A 14,624-nucleotide genomic window follows, 5' to 3' on the forward strand; every position below is an offset into this window, starting at 1 on the left:
TTTAAACATATTTACAACCAACAGAGTTACAATGCAGCTATTTAACTTCTCTTTTCTCTTTACTTTACCTGTCAAGTCTCCAAAACCTGCTTGTAGCTTCACAAGGCTTCTCAACCTCATAGATGTCAGTGCTCTGGTCTTCCATGCTGCTGGAATTCTGCCATTCAGAGCAGAGATTTCTCCTAGCACCCATAGCGAAAGGCAAGTTCTCATACTCGGGTATTTCCTCATAGTAACGCACATTCTCGTACTCTGGAGCACAAGTGCTGGTTACAGAATTCAAATGCATTTGGGACAAATTCTCTCCCAAAAGTACATGTCTGTCTAAAGGCTCCAACCTTTGGTTAGTTCTCATCTCAGGCTGACTTCTGTTTCTCTGCCTCTTCTTCTGTAATGCTGGACTACTTATTTCTACAGAATGCGCCTTGGCAGATTTAGCCTTCCTTTCACTGCCTACAGACCCTATATTCCTGTTGTTATTGCCATACCCATCCCCATTAGAAAAGTTGGCAATAGCACTCTCCACTGACTGGCTGCCTTTAGACAGAAATTTTTGAAAGTCACTTTTCTTTAGGCAAACTGACAGTTTCATGTTCAGAAGCTTTTTCAAGCTGTTTTTCTTCTGATGGTCTTTGCAGGGCTTGTCTGTCCTGTCCATGTCCACAGCAGAGAGAGACTTGGCCCTAGGCTTTGTCACAACAGTCAAGTGGCTGAAGCTGGTAGCAGTTTTTAATGATTCAGAGTTTCCTGAAAACGGAAGAATAGGATGAGGTAACTTCCAGACGGGTTTTTCTGAAGAACGTTTGGGTATGTCACAGGACGAAAGTGCGTCCTGCTCCTTGGCTCGTGAATGTGACAAGTGAGATCCTTCTAGAAGGCTGTTTGATTTGTCCTCACTGGAGGTGTAAGAAATTTTGTCCACAAGCTCTGCTGATGCAGCTTTTTTCAGCAGTCCAGCAGCTGGAAGGCCATGCCTCTGTGGTTTCTTAGGAACAACTTTTGGAGAACTCTCACCCTTAATTTTAACTTCTTTATCGTCTAAGTTTTGTTGGGAAACACTGAGGCAGTTGGAAGCAGATGAGTGCTGACTGCTAGTCAATTTGAGCTGCTTTGGCAAACTCATGGACAAGGTATCACACCTGACAAAATTAGTCCTTTTGTCCACAGCATCCAGCATACTGGTGTCATCTGTTATCTCATCCATGGAGTTATGGTCTGTATTTAAAGAAGATTCAACACTTCCCACCAAATCAGGACTTCTGCGTGACAGCTGAGACAAAAGATTTTGTGAAGATGACTCCTTCACAGCAGATTCCTTTACCTGAGGCATTTTTTCTGCATTGTTTTGAGTTACCTCACATTTTTCAGGATGAAACACTTTTGCAGTATTGTTATAACAAACACTTTGACCAAGGACATTAATTTTTGCTGGCTTTTTTAAGCTTTGGTCCACAACCCCATAAGAATCTTTCTCTGAATTAGATGGTTCCCTTGTTCCTTCTCCTGTAGTATCTATGCCATCCTGACGGACTAGACATGCAGCACGTGGCTTTCTTGGCTTAGGGATGGGAAGCACTTTGGAGCTCAGGACTGAAGATGTTTCAGGGGAGGTTTTATCAGTCTCTGCTTTCATCCCTGCTTCTCCTGAGAACATCCTATTGCTACTTGAATTTTCATTCTCTAAGATTTCCTTGTCCAATGGGGAAGAACTACTGTGATTATTTTCAGTCAAACTAGGACAAATATCAGACATCTGACACTCAGCAGCAATAATCTTACCATCAGCATTTTGTTGTTTCCCTTTAGCTACCTCAGAAGACGATGAAGACTGTACAAGTTCCATAAACTCTATTTTAACATCATTCTTGGTACTGCTGCCATTCCCTTTGTCAAGTTTGTCCGCATACCTGTGCCTCACAGGACTGCTGTTAGGAAACACACCATGAGTTAGGACATCCTTAAGTTTCTCTTCCAAAATGCTGGCTTTCAAAACCACCTGACTTCTATTTCCCAGTTTTTCATTGTGACTATCCCCCAGAGATAGTGCATTTCTTTCACCAAGTTTGATGCTCTCCAAGGTGTCAAAGTGCTCAAGAATGATCTGAGTTTTACAGGTGTTCTCCCCATTTCCAAGTTTATGAAGGCATTCAAATTTGCAAGGTGACACAGGTAGAATATATGCTGTGTTTCCAGTACTCCCTTCTGAGGTTTCATTTTTATAGTTCAAATGGTCTAGAGTTTGAGAATCTTCCCTGTCCTCCTCAAAGCTTTTTGTGCTTTTTCGTGTAGATGATGGAGGTTTAACTTCTGGAATGGAGGAGCTCTTGAGAACCTTTGGTTTCGGTGCAATTGCTGGCTTGGTTTTCCTTGCTGCTTGTATCCCACCAGAAAGTACAATATCAGGTTTCGGTGCAACAGGTGGAGGCGTTGCCTTGTGTCCTGGCACAAATTTTGGTTTGGGGGCCACCGGAGGCTTCTTAATTTCTAGGAAGGATGGAAAACAAAGACTTTAGTCACCATTGCTCCCAGAACAAATTCACCTGCAATGCAGTATTATTAGCAGTTTTGTAACATTTAACATGTAATCTGTAGGATCTCAACATGTGTACAGATACATTTTTCTCTTAAAAGCATGCCTCCCTCCTCTAGCACCACTTTTTTACCAGCTGCCTTTCTTTGTTTTAATAGGCACATCATGGAGTAGTAGGGAGTTTTCAAAGTCTTTTTGTAAACAAACAGTGTAACATAATATTAGTACATGTACTTGCTAAGATGCTAAAGTCTGATGCCAACAAAAGCAGAGTAAATTCACCTGATTTTGCACGTTTGGCTGTAGTACCATTTTAAAATGGTGCAAGTTTTTTAGGTGCCACATGTATAATAATCCATGAAGATAATGGGATAGCTGGACTAACGACCAGGACAGTTCAGTCCCTTCCCCCACCACCTTAAGAAATGTGTAACCTAAGGTTCCTCTTTCCTTTCCTCTCCTCTTCAAACAATACTGAGATGAATTACTGTATGAGTTGCAAAACTGGCATGTCACTACCAACAGTTCAGTTAGCCTGCGGTATGAAGTTAATGCAGTAATTTGTAGCAAGTCAGTACCTTTCTATTGTAAAACACTATTTCTGTGCCTCATATAAAATTACTCTTCCCAAACATGTCTGACCTAGAAACAGTCACCACTATTATGAATTATGACCCACTTGGCACAGCAAGATGACAAACCCCAGGGAGAGTGTTCAGCACTCAGGAAAAGGAGCTCATGAGGAACTTCGAGATTGTGGAGCTTTGATCCTGTTGTTTGAGTGGTTTGGGGGGTTTTTGTTTGCTTCTTTTGCAGTTGCTTTTTTTTAAGGTATGCCTGAAACATTTGAATATTTCAGGAGATTATTTATGACCAATTTATTTCCACATGCTGCAATAATTTCAGATTTGAGTGCTTTGAGTGATTTTTGTTACGTGCAAACTGATTTATAAAGTAAACAAGTTTCTCATGCTGTTTATGTATTACCTCTGTTTCAATCAATATTTTGGTACACTTTCAGTAAGTCATATACATGTTAAATAACACCTTTACGAAAACACACTAGTTAATGTTTCACATGCAAATAGATAGGTTAGGCCACTGATTTATCATTCCCTTTGAAATGTGGGTTTGGTATTTGGCTGCTTTTTACCACCATTATTACCATAGATATGCAACTATATCTTAATCTCTAGCCTAGAAAAGCAAGACTGAAGTTTCAAAGTTTAGGTTTGTTTTGTGAGGTTTATTTGAAGGAAATATAGATGGTTTAAAAAAAAAAAAAAAAAAGTTGCAACTGCTGGCATCTGCCTTTTATTTCCTAAACAGCAATCCACTGCTCTAAGCAGAGAACCAGAAACTATGTTTCTACTGTAGAAACAGTAAACTCATGTTTTTCTAGGACATGAATCACTAAATGGTATCCAGACTGACTCTACCTGCACCTAGAATGGCTGCCCTTGCTGCCATTACATTAGCGAAGAGGTAAACCTGGTAGCAAAGACAATTTTTAAGAAATCTTGCAAAAGGGAATCCAGAATTTCTTTCCAAAGGTACAGCTCCCTATAGGCACTGACAAGAGTGATCCAACTGCACCTACTGCCAAGGCTATACCACCTTCTGCATCCCACCTAAAGGCAGGATTAGCAGAGAGACAAGTCAACAGTTTGCTAGGAAAAATAAAATGAACCCTTTGGGTGGGTAGCTACTGATCCCAAACAGCAGGAGAGACTTTCAGACAAGTCAACTGCTTATTCAGTTGGAAAATGAAGTGATGGCAATAAAGAGCCTGTGTTCCTTGGTAAAAAAAAAAAAAATCAACAAAAAAACAAAAAAAAAAAAAAGGAAAATATGCCAGTTTGTCACAGAACAAAGCACAGCAGTAGACCTGGGCCATGTTCAGTAACATTTATTAAGTTATCAAAGTTCCCTTAAAACAGGAGAGAGACAGGCTGCTTTGGAACCCTTCCTGATGCCCAAGTGAGAGAAACAGATTGAAAAATATACAGGAGATTAAACACTGGCTAGGTAAGCAATATCCAGTGGCTTCTTTTTCCCACTCACAAATTGAAGTCCATAAACCTTGGAAGTTTCTCTCTCTATAGTCAGACTGCCTAACATTTTGGATGCAACCAAACTAGATTACTCTGCAGGGCTTTCAACTAGTATTTATTAGGGAGCACACTCAGAAGTCATGACATAACACCATTACCTGAATATAAACTATTAAAAAAGCCCACAGTTTTATCAAAGGTAAACCATGAAAATGTAAAGAAATGCAAAGAAAACAAACCAGTTGTTTATAAGCCAATGGTGGAATCCCACATAATGAACAGAGCAGAAAAATTCACTTCTGATAATAAGTGCAATTCAATATGATTTCTGAAGCCTCCTAGAATTTTTCAAATTACTTCAGTGTTGAAAAGCATTGAGACTGAAGGAAGAGACAAGCAAATTGTGTGGGATAATAAAGACACCACTGTCTACTTTAAAGTGATTGCACATTTCATCTACAGCAGATATGGGTCAATGTATTAACAGGCACATTACAGTCTCGGTGTCAATACAGATTTGCAGTCAACTGCTCCATCAGAAAGGAATGTGATGAAGAGCCCTTTCAAACATAAATGTGACGTGAGAGGAAAGACTCCAGGAAGGGAATGCATACCAGTAGTTTTCCTCAACAAAATATCTTTAAGTTTCTGAAAAATACAAGCAATGAACTACTTAGAAAAAATTACAGCAGCTGACAAGGGTAAAAGTACAGTAGATTTATATTAAAAATCAAGAATTAAAGCTCAGTTGCTTATAAACCAATTTAATTCACTGTGTCTGGGTGAAAAAACCAATTCTACATAACAGCTCTCTAAAAGGGACAATTTCCCATCCAGGATAGAAAGGAAAGTAAGTAGGAGGCAACTGTTATATAAAAAGGTGTAAGGAATGACTGGAAGTCATATGAGAATGACTTTTTGTTAAATGGCAAGTATAAGCAAGCCTTTTTGGTGAAAAACAATAAAACATAATCAAGGAAACATTATAGAAGAAATGAATGGAGCAGTTAGTTTGGACAGTGGGCTTTTTCCCACTGGTGCCATATTGAACTATTCACCTAAGGACAGGGATGGTTGATTAAGCCTAGGAGGGTAAAAATTGAAGAGAATTTGGAAGTCACTGTACATAGCTATTTTATGAGAGCTCCATGCAGGTCTGAAGCTAAGCAGTAAATAATCTAATAAGCATAAAAAGATGAAGAGATTTGAAAATATTTCTGTGCATAGCAGCTGCCAGACTGTTAGTGAAATGCTATGTCACCTTCTGGCAATCTCAGAAATAACTACAGAAGTATCCAAGGTCTAAAAATTATGCTTCAAAACCCAAGGAAGCTCATCCTGGTTAATTTAACCAAGAATTTTAAAAGTAAGATGGTAATAGAATACATACTTATGTACACATGAAACATTATTGATAACAGATGGCTCTTTATCACCAAAAAAAAAAAAAAAATCAAAACCAAAACCCCAAAGAGATTCCGTAGCTGACCATTGAGGTTTGACAAGCTCAAACTAGAAATAAAGCTCTAAAATTATTATGAAACCCAAAGGATAATTAACTACAGAAACATCTTGCCTAGTGTTCTGGGAGAGCCATAAACACTTATAGGCAATTTAAACTCACTTTCTGGCACATGTAGAATTTTCAGAGGAAACTTTAAACTGGACATTGGGTTCTTGTCTTGTCTTCTGAGTAGCTTGTCTTACTCAGAAAATTAGAGAATCACTATGATTTTTCCCACTTCCCCTTCCAATCTTAACCCATTTCTCAGAGAGAATTCCTGCATCCAGTGATTCCAGTAATAAATGCAAATCTAAGAGCAGAAATAGAAAATTTTATTTGCATAAACAGATTATATGTTTAGGAGCCAGAGAAACTGTCAAGGAGATATCCTCCAACTTGTTTGACTATGCAAAGGAAGAAATCCATAAATAAAGTGACTAGCAATGCTGCCATCACCACAGGAAATCTGCTGCTCACACAGGAACAGCCAACACCATGCTCGGTGCTGAAGGAAAAAAATGGTGCTTAAAAATACCAACATGCAACCCTCAAAAAAAGTAGATTTAAAAGGGCAGTATTTTTCTGACAATAAATAGCCATTAGCACCACCTATGCAGATCAATGCACATGCTCTTTGACTTCAGGTCACAGCACAGAAAACAGACATTTGTCTCACTGGTGAATTATGTCCTTCAGCACGCTGAGGAAAAAGCTACATCCATTCTCATCCTGCTGATCTCCTCTGTGACCAACACTTGTTATTGCTTGACTGGTAAGCACTCCTGTTCCTTTGAATTGATTTAGAGGAGGATGAGAACATCCTGAAGCAACTTCTACTCTCAATCCTTTGGCCCTAAAGTGCTCCCCATTTCTGTTCTTCAGATGCTAGGATTTGACAACTGAGGACCTCACTTAAAAAAAACTTGTATCTTCTCCTATGCGCTATCATGAGAATGAGCAGAAAAGCCAGTAAGAGATTGCAATCCTAAGCATTATTTTTACACAGCTTGAAATCCTTCTCAGATTTTTACCTCTTATCTTCCCTGCCCTGCACAGGAATAAGGAGAAACAATGACATAAGGTGAACTGAGGCAAACAATCAAATAGCACTACCCCTTCTGCAATAAATCCTACTTTTGCTAAAGGAATCTTTTTCCCAGGTAATTTTTATGCCAATACCTTTGAGATCATGTTAACAACTTCTATATTTAGGAACAACAAACGAACAGGAACAAGTCATGTTGACTTGCATCTGTCCATAAAAAAGGGACAAATGGTTCTGGACACTGCCAAGCTAACATAACTTGATATTCCTTTCCTTGAAATGCTTCACATGAACAGAGGTTCACCTCCCAGTATTCAAGATGCCCTATGGGACTATCTCAAGTATCCCAAGAGGTACTCTGACAGGATCCTGCAACCCACCCTAAAGCCATGTCCTTTCTGAACAACAAAATAATAGGAAGACAGTAAAACAATGAATCAATGTGGCATCAGATTTTGACAGCAGCTGAGCCTAAGCTTAAGGTACAATCAAATTACTGTGGGGTAAGTCAAGGTGTGAATTTAACAAACCAGCTACTTTATAGAAGCTGATCATATGTGTACTCTTATCTTACCACACAGTATATAAGGCAGTTTATTCCCTTTCACCTATAAGGTAAAGTCTATTTAATGCACTACTTCACAGATCTATTTCTCACACACTTAGGAAAAGAAAAGGGCTTCAAACAGTTACCACTCAGCAGCTGGCCTAGAGCAAACATATGCATTGGCTTCCTTGTGGCACCTTGTTTACATATGCACACTGGATTCTCAGATAAAGGAAATCACATCTGCAGGCTATATATGAAAATAATACGATTCCCAGAGGGTATCTACCAAGAGATCAATGTGCTATTTTTCCTTACATGAAGCAAGAGCTTGTTCCAACAGCCAATTTACTGTTCCTGAGACTACTTCTGGCATAAAACACTACAACTCACAGATTCAAAACAAGAAAGCCAATCTGGCTTTTAAAGAACATGTAGGGAGAAATATAATTACTGCTATGTTTGGGATACGATGAGAGATTATTGCAATGGCACTTAATACACTGCACAGAGAAACAGATAAAGTATTTTAAAACTGTTCTCCAGCAGACTAAATTTAAAGATTCAGCACAAGGCTTTTCAAGTCAATTACTTTGTTTTCAGTTACAGAAAGAAAGTTTCATTAGGTAAAAACTTCAAAAAAGTATTGTGAGATTAATAATTTATTTCCTGCAAACGTTTATTTTCTGATAATGCAGAGGCTCTGATTTTCTCAGGTGCCACAATGCTCAAAAGAAACAAAAAAAGGAATGAATCATTACATCCTGGAAGATAACATGTGTAGTTTTTAAAGTACAAGGGAAAACTGTGGTTTCCAAGACACTACTATTTAGAAAATATCCTAATTAAACTGCAAAAGGAAAACATCAATTTCAAAATCTTAGGTTGTTCACTGACTTATTGAAATAAAACAGGACAGTTAGGGATAACTTCAGAGTAAGGACAAGACATGAACAAACAACCTTTTAAGATCACATGCGGAAACAGAGCTGAGTAACTCTAATGAGACTTGACACATTCGAGGGTTAAAGGGACATTAAACCCTTTAGGCCTCTTTTTTTTTTCCAATCCTTGAAAGCAATGAAGTTTGATTGGAAAAGTCATATTGATTTTGTTTATTCTGTTCCTGCTATGTTTTTTCCATTTGAACTACATTTCTGACATTAAAATACATTTTTCTCGTTGTTGTCAATTCCAATTTCAAGCCTAAGCTATACATTCTGCCCACATTAAATAAGCTCTATAGATTCACATATAAGGACTGTTTCTTCAGCAAGAAATAATAAATGTCAAACTCATAACTCTGAGCTTTTGTTTTTTCCTTTTAAAGGCAAAGCACATACTTGAAGCCAGCATAATATTTTCAGGCAGAAAATCAGTAAATGGACATTCACTGGCATCATATATATAGTGTGTATATATATAAATATATCTTGTGTGGTACACGAGAAAGCAATGGCAGGAGTATAGCTGTAAATTAAGATTGAAACCAACATAGGGGTCGATCACTGCAATAAGATAATCTTTAAATTATGTAAAAGAATTTTTAAAAATAAGTGCTGTAGTTCCTTAGTTCCAACAATTCCAGATTTACATACGCATTATAAAAGCAACAGCTGTGGCAGAACTCCATCACTGAATTATGTTCAGCTCTGGACTGAGATGTAACTGAAACAACTTTGTAGAGGAAATAGGAAAGATACACAGCAAGAAACGGAATACTCACTGCACTATTTAGAAAGGCAGAAGGTAAGCAGGAGTGAGGTTAAGGCTGGGTTATCAATCTCAGACATTTTGCAACTTCTGTCCTTGGAGAGAAGCTGTGTTTGGTGTTTCTCCTCATATCACAGTCCCCTCAAATAGCACAGTATCTCTCTTAGAGAGAGCCCAGCATATCAAGCACATATCTGCAAGTCCTACTTTAAAAAGTATTAAAGCAATATTGATGATGGTGTACCACGTTGCTTTGTTCTAAAGGTACATGAAAAGTAGACACAAGAGAGACACTTAGGCCCTTCAAGTCAAACTGAAGGATTTCTAGCATTTCAAGTTCCACCTGAAGCCTCCACAGACAGTAACATTTTTACTGAAATGCTGTATTACCAAGCAGTTTTCAGAAAGCTGGCTTACATAGCACAAACTAGAGTAAGAACCAAATTCACAATTAAATAATTGCAATGTAGGAAATAGATTCTATAGATCACTGGACTGAAATCAAACCACAGGATTTAGTAAGTTTTTATGTGAGCAATAGCTTTAAAAAGAATGCCTATATATTACAGGCACTAAGTTCTGCAGCAGTAAGAAGAGAGGGATATTAAACTTTCAGAACTGTCTTCTAGCAGTTTTCAGCCTTTTCATACCCTGCCTAGGAGCTCCTTAACTGAAATGTCAAAAGCTGGCATAACGCTGTCAGCAGGATCATGAATCTCCAATCTTATTTCACCTGTTCCCCATTTATTTTTATCTTCACATAATAGATCACACTCAAATACTCTTCATCCCCTCTTAAATACCCCTCATCTTCCCTCTTCCTGCCCACCAGTACTCATTATGTCTCCCTATTGAAAAAACTTCCTAAAATTTATATTTGCAGTGAAACCATCCCACTTTCTTCTTACTGATATTCCTCAGCATCCCTTTCCCCTTTGCTTACTTTGTTCACCAGAACCCCTTTGTCCTCACCTTCCCCATAAACACCACCACAATGTACTTAAAACAGATTCAGTCACACCACCTAAGATCTAAAAGTCCTCAAATTACTGTTTAGTACTGAAAATCTACCCATCTTTATGAAACTGAGTACCGTATCAAATTTTAACAGCCCAGCTTTAAGCTCTTGAGCACCCCCTAACATTTATTTTATTTGCACAGCTGTTTAACTCTTGAAAGAGCAGGGGTGAACTGCACTATCAGTGGCACTACTGAGAACGGGAACACACAATGCAGCTGTGAAGCAGAGATATCTTGCTTTATTACATGCTTTTTAAAATCTAAGCAAAATCTGTTCTGTCATATAAATTAAAAATGGGAATGTTTTAAATTAAATCGCTTTTCATTTTCCAGTAAATTCTGATTAACTATGAGAGCTCATATAACTTAACGCTGGAGTCAATAACAATTTGGCATACTTGAGAGGAAAACACTTAGAACTAGGTTGAAACTTCTGCGTGATGACTGTGTATTGCTTTTTCTTGAGAACACCCACCACCCCAATCCTTACAGGAAGCATTTTGCTGCTTCCCGTTTAACCCTACAATTAGCTGGGTTTCCATCCAATACATCATAATTCACACGACACGTTTTCAATGCAGAAACGACTCTCGTTCCTGTCTTCAGGCAGATAAGAAAGGAATCTGCTAATCTAACCGATGGCTGAACAAAAGTGTAAACTTAGCACACCACCACGAAGGCAAATATAAATGCGAGCAATTCCCTTAAACACGAGGTGCTCTTGTTCTGAACCAAGAATTTGCCTTGGAGCTCTTTTAGCCATTAAATTGGCAGCAGTCATGAAACGGGGGAGGAAAGGTAAGGAAAGCGCTGAAGTAGGTCAGTTCCAACCAGCAGCTGGAAAGGCCAGAAGCGAACGCTTTCCAGCATCCCCGTGGGGCTCCTGGAAGAGCCCGGCCAAGGCAGGTACACCCCTGAAGCAAAGCCGCGGCTGACAAACTCCCGCAGCTCAGCGGAATCAGACGGAGCGACAGCCCCAGCCCCGGTGCTGGCTCGCCTGCCAGCAGCCAGCCCCCAGCAGGTTTCCCTGCCGCCAGCTGAGCCCAGGCGGAGGGACCCGCTCGGGACACCCGGGGCGGTGCGCGCAGAGCCCGGCTCAGCCCGCGCAGCTCCCCTGCCTTCCCGGCCCCGCGGCCAAACGTGTCCCGGCGTGCGGGGAGCCCGCAGCGGGCCCCGGGAAGGGCTGTCCCCCCGGAGCAGGGCTGTCCCCCAGAGCGGGTGCGGGGTGCGCCCCTGGCCGCTCCCGCCCGCTCCCGCCCGCTCCCCGCGCTGCCCCCGGAGCGAGCCGAGGGCGCACCGCGCGGCGCTGCCGGGACAGGGACCGCGCGGCTCCGGCTCCCGTCCCGCGGCGCCAGCCCCTCATCCCCGCGTCCCCGCCGCCTCGGGGCGAGCGAGGCGAGGCTGTCCGGCCGCGGGGGCACGCGGAGTTCCAGCCTGCCGCCGGCCGGGCGGAAACCGCCGCTCCCCAAACTTTCCCCGGGCACTCACCGGCGGAGTTCATGGTGCTCCCCAGGCGCGGAGCCGCGCGTCCCCTCGTCCCTTACGCCACGGCCCCTCTGAGGGCCGAGGAGAAGGAGCCCATTGTTCCCCCGCGCCGCCACCCAGCCGAAGGAGCAGCAGGAGCAGCTCCCCCCGCCCGCCACCGCCGCATCCCACCCCGCGGCCGCGGCACACGGAGCGCCCTCACACACCGCCCGCCGGCGCCCCCTACCGGCCCTCTTGCCGGGCCCTCGCCCCGCCCCTCGCCTGCTGGCTGGGCCCGCCCCTCTCCGCCCCGCCCCGCCCCGCCCACACGGCGCCCGAAAGCGGGCGCTCGCTATGCCTTCTGGGAGGTGTAGTTCTCCCCGGGGCAATGCAGAGCCCAGTGGGGCGGGGCAGGGCGAGGCGGCCGGCGGCGCGGCGGACTCGGTTTCCCAGCGTGCCCGCGGGGAGGGGGTGGCATGGCGGGCAAGGATGACACCGGAGTTCGACGAAGAAGTGGTGTTTGAGGTGGGCGCGGGGCGATCCGGCGTGGGCTGGGCCCGGGTCTCTTCGCCCCTCGTTGCGCCGCGGCCCCCGGGGGCAGCATGCGGCTGGCGGGTCGGGGTGGCCGCGGGGCGTGAGGCGGGCGCGGGGCCGGGCCCAGGGCAGCGCCTGCCGCGGGCGGGCGGCGGCGGGCGGGACTGGCGGGAGCGGCGGGTCGGGGCGGTGCTCGGCGTGTCCCTCGCCCCGGAGCAGCCCGGGGCCAGCGCCGCGCCCTCCGCGCAGGCCGAGGGCGGGACGGCTCGGCGGGGCCGGGCGATCCTTTGTGCGGCGGTGCCGGGCTGCCCGGCCCCGCTGTCGGCTGCCGTGCTGGGAGGTGTCCTGAGGCCCGCGGCGGCGGGGGTTCCTCAGAGCCGCCCTGAGCACCGCTCGGGCTGCGGACCGGCGCTCGGGGTCAGGGCAGAGGGAGTAAATAGCTAAAAAACTCTGCTTCTGAATCCGTGTCACTCTCGTAAAAGGTGTATTTAGTTCAACGCACTCAACTGTGCAGTGAGCACCGCAACTGCTTTATCTGTGTAGCGTTAACGTTATTACTGGATTTGCCTAAACCGTTTCTTGGTACGTCTTCTTAGTGCTACAGTATCACCTTGGCCTTATTTAAAACAGTGGCTGAAGATATCAGCTGTTGCGGTCGGGTAACAAAATCGAGTCTGTTTGCAGTAGGCAAGTGTAATTGTATCTTAATGGAGGGCACACCTGGTTTTGCAGGTGTACAGAGAAAGTGGTTATAGAGAAATGCTGTCTTTTAAATAAATAATTATTATGATAGTAATAATGCTTCTCCTTCAACCAGGATACAAAACCACTCCTTACATAAGAAATTATTTTTTCTCAGCTGTGTAAGTAGTATGGTCTTTCGTCTGTACCACAAAATTTTGTGCTCATCCACAACCAACCTTGAATCCTAACAATAAGATTAGTTGTTTATGTTGCTGCTTTGTTAAATCACTTCCTTTCATGCAATAAATCTGTTTTGAGAATTTATTTCGCAGGTATTATGCCTGCCCTCTGCATTTCTTTCTTCAGTAAAAGTGATACTTGTTTTACAGTTCCACAGTTTTTCAGTTCATGCAGAAATTACCACTTTGATTATAAAAGTTCTGCTGCATAGAGAGTAAGAGATGTCCTTGCATATGCTCTTCTGTATTACCCTTGTGTTTTGGGAACAGATTTTCATCACTAGTAAAGGCTCTTGGATAAATTTACTATACCAAATGTGTATGTGTGTGTATCCATACACACTTACAGGTATACTGAGTGACACACTAACAGATCTGTCATATATTATGGTACATCATAATGAAATCACATAAGCAACAGTGGGACAAACACAGGCTGTTTGGGTTGGCTGATTGGTTGGACTGCAGAACTGAGTGGGCTGCAGACTCATAAAAGTGGGTACCATACTACAAAATACACACAAAAATTATCTTCAGAAGTTCTCAGCAGGGCTCCTGCTATTCTAAAATGAAAGCTCCACAAAGAATTATGAGCATACTTCACACTCATGAGCCAGAGATGGTAGATGGCAAGGAGCCAGGAAGTATTTGGGTAGTTAATGCTACAACATACTTGTATTCTTTTTTTTTTTTTTTTTTTTTCCCTTGGGCCCCAAACTCTTCCCTCTTAATTATTTGTCATTTCTGGTAAGCACCTACGTTTTTTCTGCACCTCAGTAGGTCACTTCCCATGTTCTTCAGCAATCACTGTTGCAAGAATGCCTTTAGCATTTAGATCTGAGTTGCTGTGAACAGCTGTTTTCTCCATGTGTTGGAGCTCCCTTCAGGAAGATATCAGTTGATGTTATAAGGAGTTGTGGTGTGCTAACAAATGCATAATCAGGAAGTAAGTGGTCTTTTATGTCTCTCATACCCAAGAGAATGGGTAGGGTAGGGGAGGGAAGCAAAGCAAGTGGGGTATGCTTCACGTGTTCCGTATCATGGTTATGTCCAGTGTTATTTTTTGCATGTTTTTTTTGGGTCATAGCTCTTTCCAGCTGGCCCTTGATGACATCAATGACAGGTGTCCACATCAAAAATTTTGCAGCATCAAACAGATTTCTGAGCTTCCAAGGACCAATCATTTTTCTCAGTATCAAAGTACCTTTGACATTAATTTATCTTTGAAGGAAAGGAAGCACAAACATGGCATTTCTGCTCTGGGAAAGCAGTGTTTTCCATCAGGTTCAA

The 14,624-nt window shown here is 42.8% G+C and overlaps 2 protein-coding genes across 5 annotated transcripts in view; one reads left to right on the forward strand and one right to left on the reverse strand.

The window, feature by feature from the left end:
- Positions 1 to 12,126, reverse strand: part of FGD6 (FYVE, RhoGEF and PH domain containing 6) — a 73,231-nt gene extending 61,105 nt beyond the window's left edge. For 2 of the 3 annotated variants that reach the window (XM_085046765.1, XM_085046753.1), the window contains exons 1-2: positions 11,902 to 12,126; positions 69 to 2,484 (exon numbers count right to left, since the gene is read on the reverse strand). In XM_085046765.1, the coding sequence (XP_084902891.1) occupies positions 69 to 2,484; positions 11,902 to 11,914 (2,429 nt within the window). In that variant the 5' untranslated portion in view covers positions 11,915 to 12,126. The remainder of the gene's footprint in view (positions 1 to 68; positions 2,485 to 11,901) is intronic. The other variant, XM_085046759.1, reaches the window with a different exon arrangement.
- Positions 12,127 to 12,251: 125 nt separating this feature from the next.
- VEZT (vezatin, adherens junctions transmembrane protein) overlaps positions 12,252 to 14,624 on the forward strand; it is a 51,157-nt gene continuing 48,784 nt past the window's right edge. For both annotated transcript variants that reach the window (XM_085046775.1, XM_085046781.1), the window contains exon 1: positions 12,252 to 12,402. In XM_085046775.1, coding sequence (XP_084902901.1) covers positions 12,367 to 12,402 — 36 coding nt within the window. In that variant the 5' untranslated portion in view covers positions 12,252 to 12,366. The remainder of the gene's footprint in view (positions 12,403 to 14,624) is intronic.

Source organism: Lichenostomus cassidix, chromosome 1Aa (genome assembly GCF_008360975.1).
Source record: "Lichenostomus cassidix isolate B80296 chromosome 1Aa, HeHo_3.0, whole genome shotgun sequence".
NCBI classification, from domain to species: Eukaryota; Metazoa; Chordata; class Aves; order Passeriformes; family Meliphagidae; genus Lichenostomus; species Lichenostomus cassidix.